Source organism: Hippocampus comes, unplaced genomic scaffold (assembly GCF_001891065.2).
Source record: "Hippocampus comes isolate QL1 unplaced genomic scaffold, H_comes_QL1_v1.1 C16717700, whole genome shotgun sequence".
Lineage (NCBI taxonomy): Eukaryota > Metazoa > Chordata > Actinopteri > Syngnathiformes > Syngnathidae > Hippocampus > Hippocampus comes.
In genome coordinates, this window is record NW_017837427.1 from 1 (window position 1) to 739 (window position 739).

The window sequence follows — 739 nt, forward strand, 5'->3', positions numbered from 1 at the left end:
ATTTTTTCAGAATACTGGCGGGTTGATGCAGTTTCTTCTTTTCCAGATCTCTCCATTCCCCTTCGACCTGGTCCGAGCGGAGGTGGAGAAACACGAGAGCGCCGAGCTGGTCTGGTGTCAGGAGGAGCACAAAAACACGGGCTACTACAACTACGTCCGGCCTCGCTTACTCACCGTGGTGGCCAGCAAGAGGCCCGTCTGGTGAGAAGGCGCCGATTCGGTTGAACGCGAGAGGGTGGGAGAGTCACGCCTCGTTTGTCGTTTCCCCGAAAGGTATGCCGGGCGGGACCCCGCCGCCGCGCCCGCGACGGGGAACAAGTCGACCCACCTGAACGAGCTGAAAAAGTTCATGGACGCGGCTTTTGACCTGAGCGCCTTCCAGGAGAGGAAAGCTTGAACTGGACGGAAGGTGCGCGTTTAATTTTATTATTAAGTGTTGAAAATGGACCTGACACTCTTCACTGTAGAAGTGGAAGTTTTTTATTATTATTTTTTGTTAATGATGACAGTCTTGGAACATATTTTTTCTATTTGAGGTTTAGAATCGTTTTGATGATAAATTTCAATTGATCATATACGCAGTCGCTTCTCGGAACCCCGACGCAATCAGTTCCAGGAAGTGGTTTGACAGTTGATGTGTTTGGATTTTGAATTGGTTCATTTTCCCCACGTTTGGAAGTGCTGTCGTGACGTTCTGCTCATTCTTGGACTATTAGGTCTTTTTTTTTCTTTTTTTTTT

At 48.2% G+C, this 739-nt stretch overlaps 1 protein-coding gene across 1 annotated transcript; it reads left to right on the top strand.

Moving 5' to 3' along the window:
- Positions 1-46: 46 nt before the first annotated feature.
- Positions 47-730, top strand: LOC109508989 (2-oxoglutarate dehydrogenase, mitochondrial-like; the record flags this gene model as incomplete). The annotated part of the gene is made up of 2 exons (XM_019858932.1): positions 47-201; positions 274-730. Coding segments are annotated over 2 exons (279 nt in total), but the record flags the coding sequence as incomplete, so codon positions are not given.
- Positions 731-739: the final 9 nt, after the last annotated feature.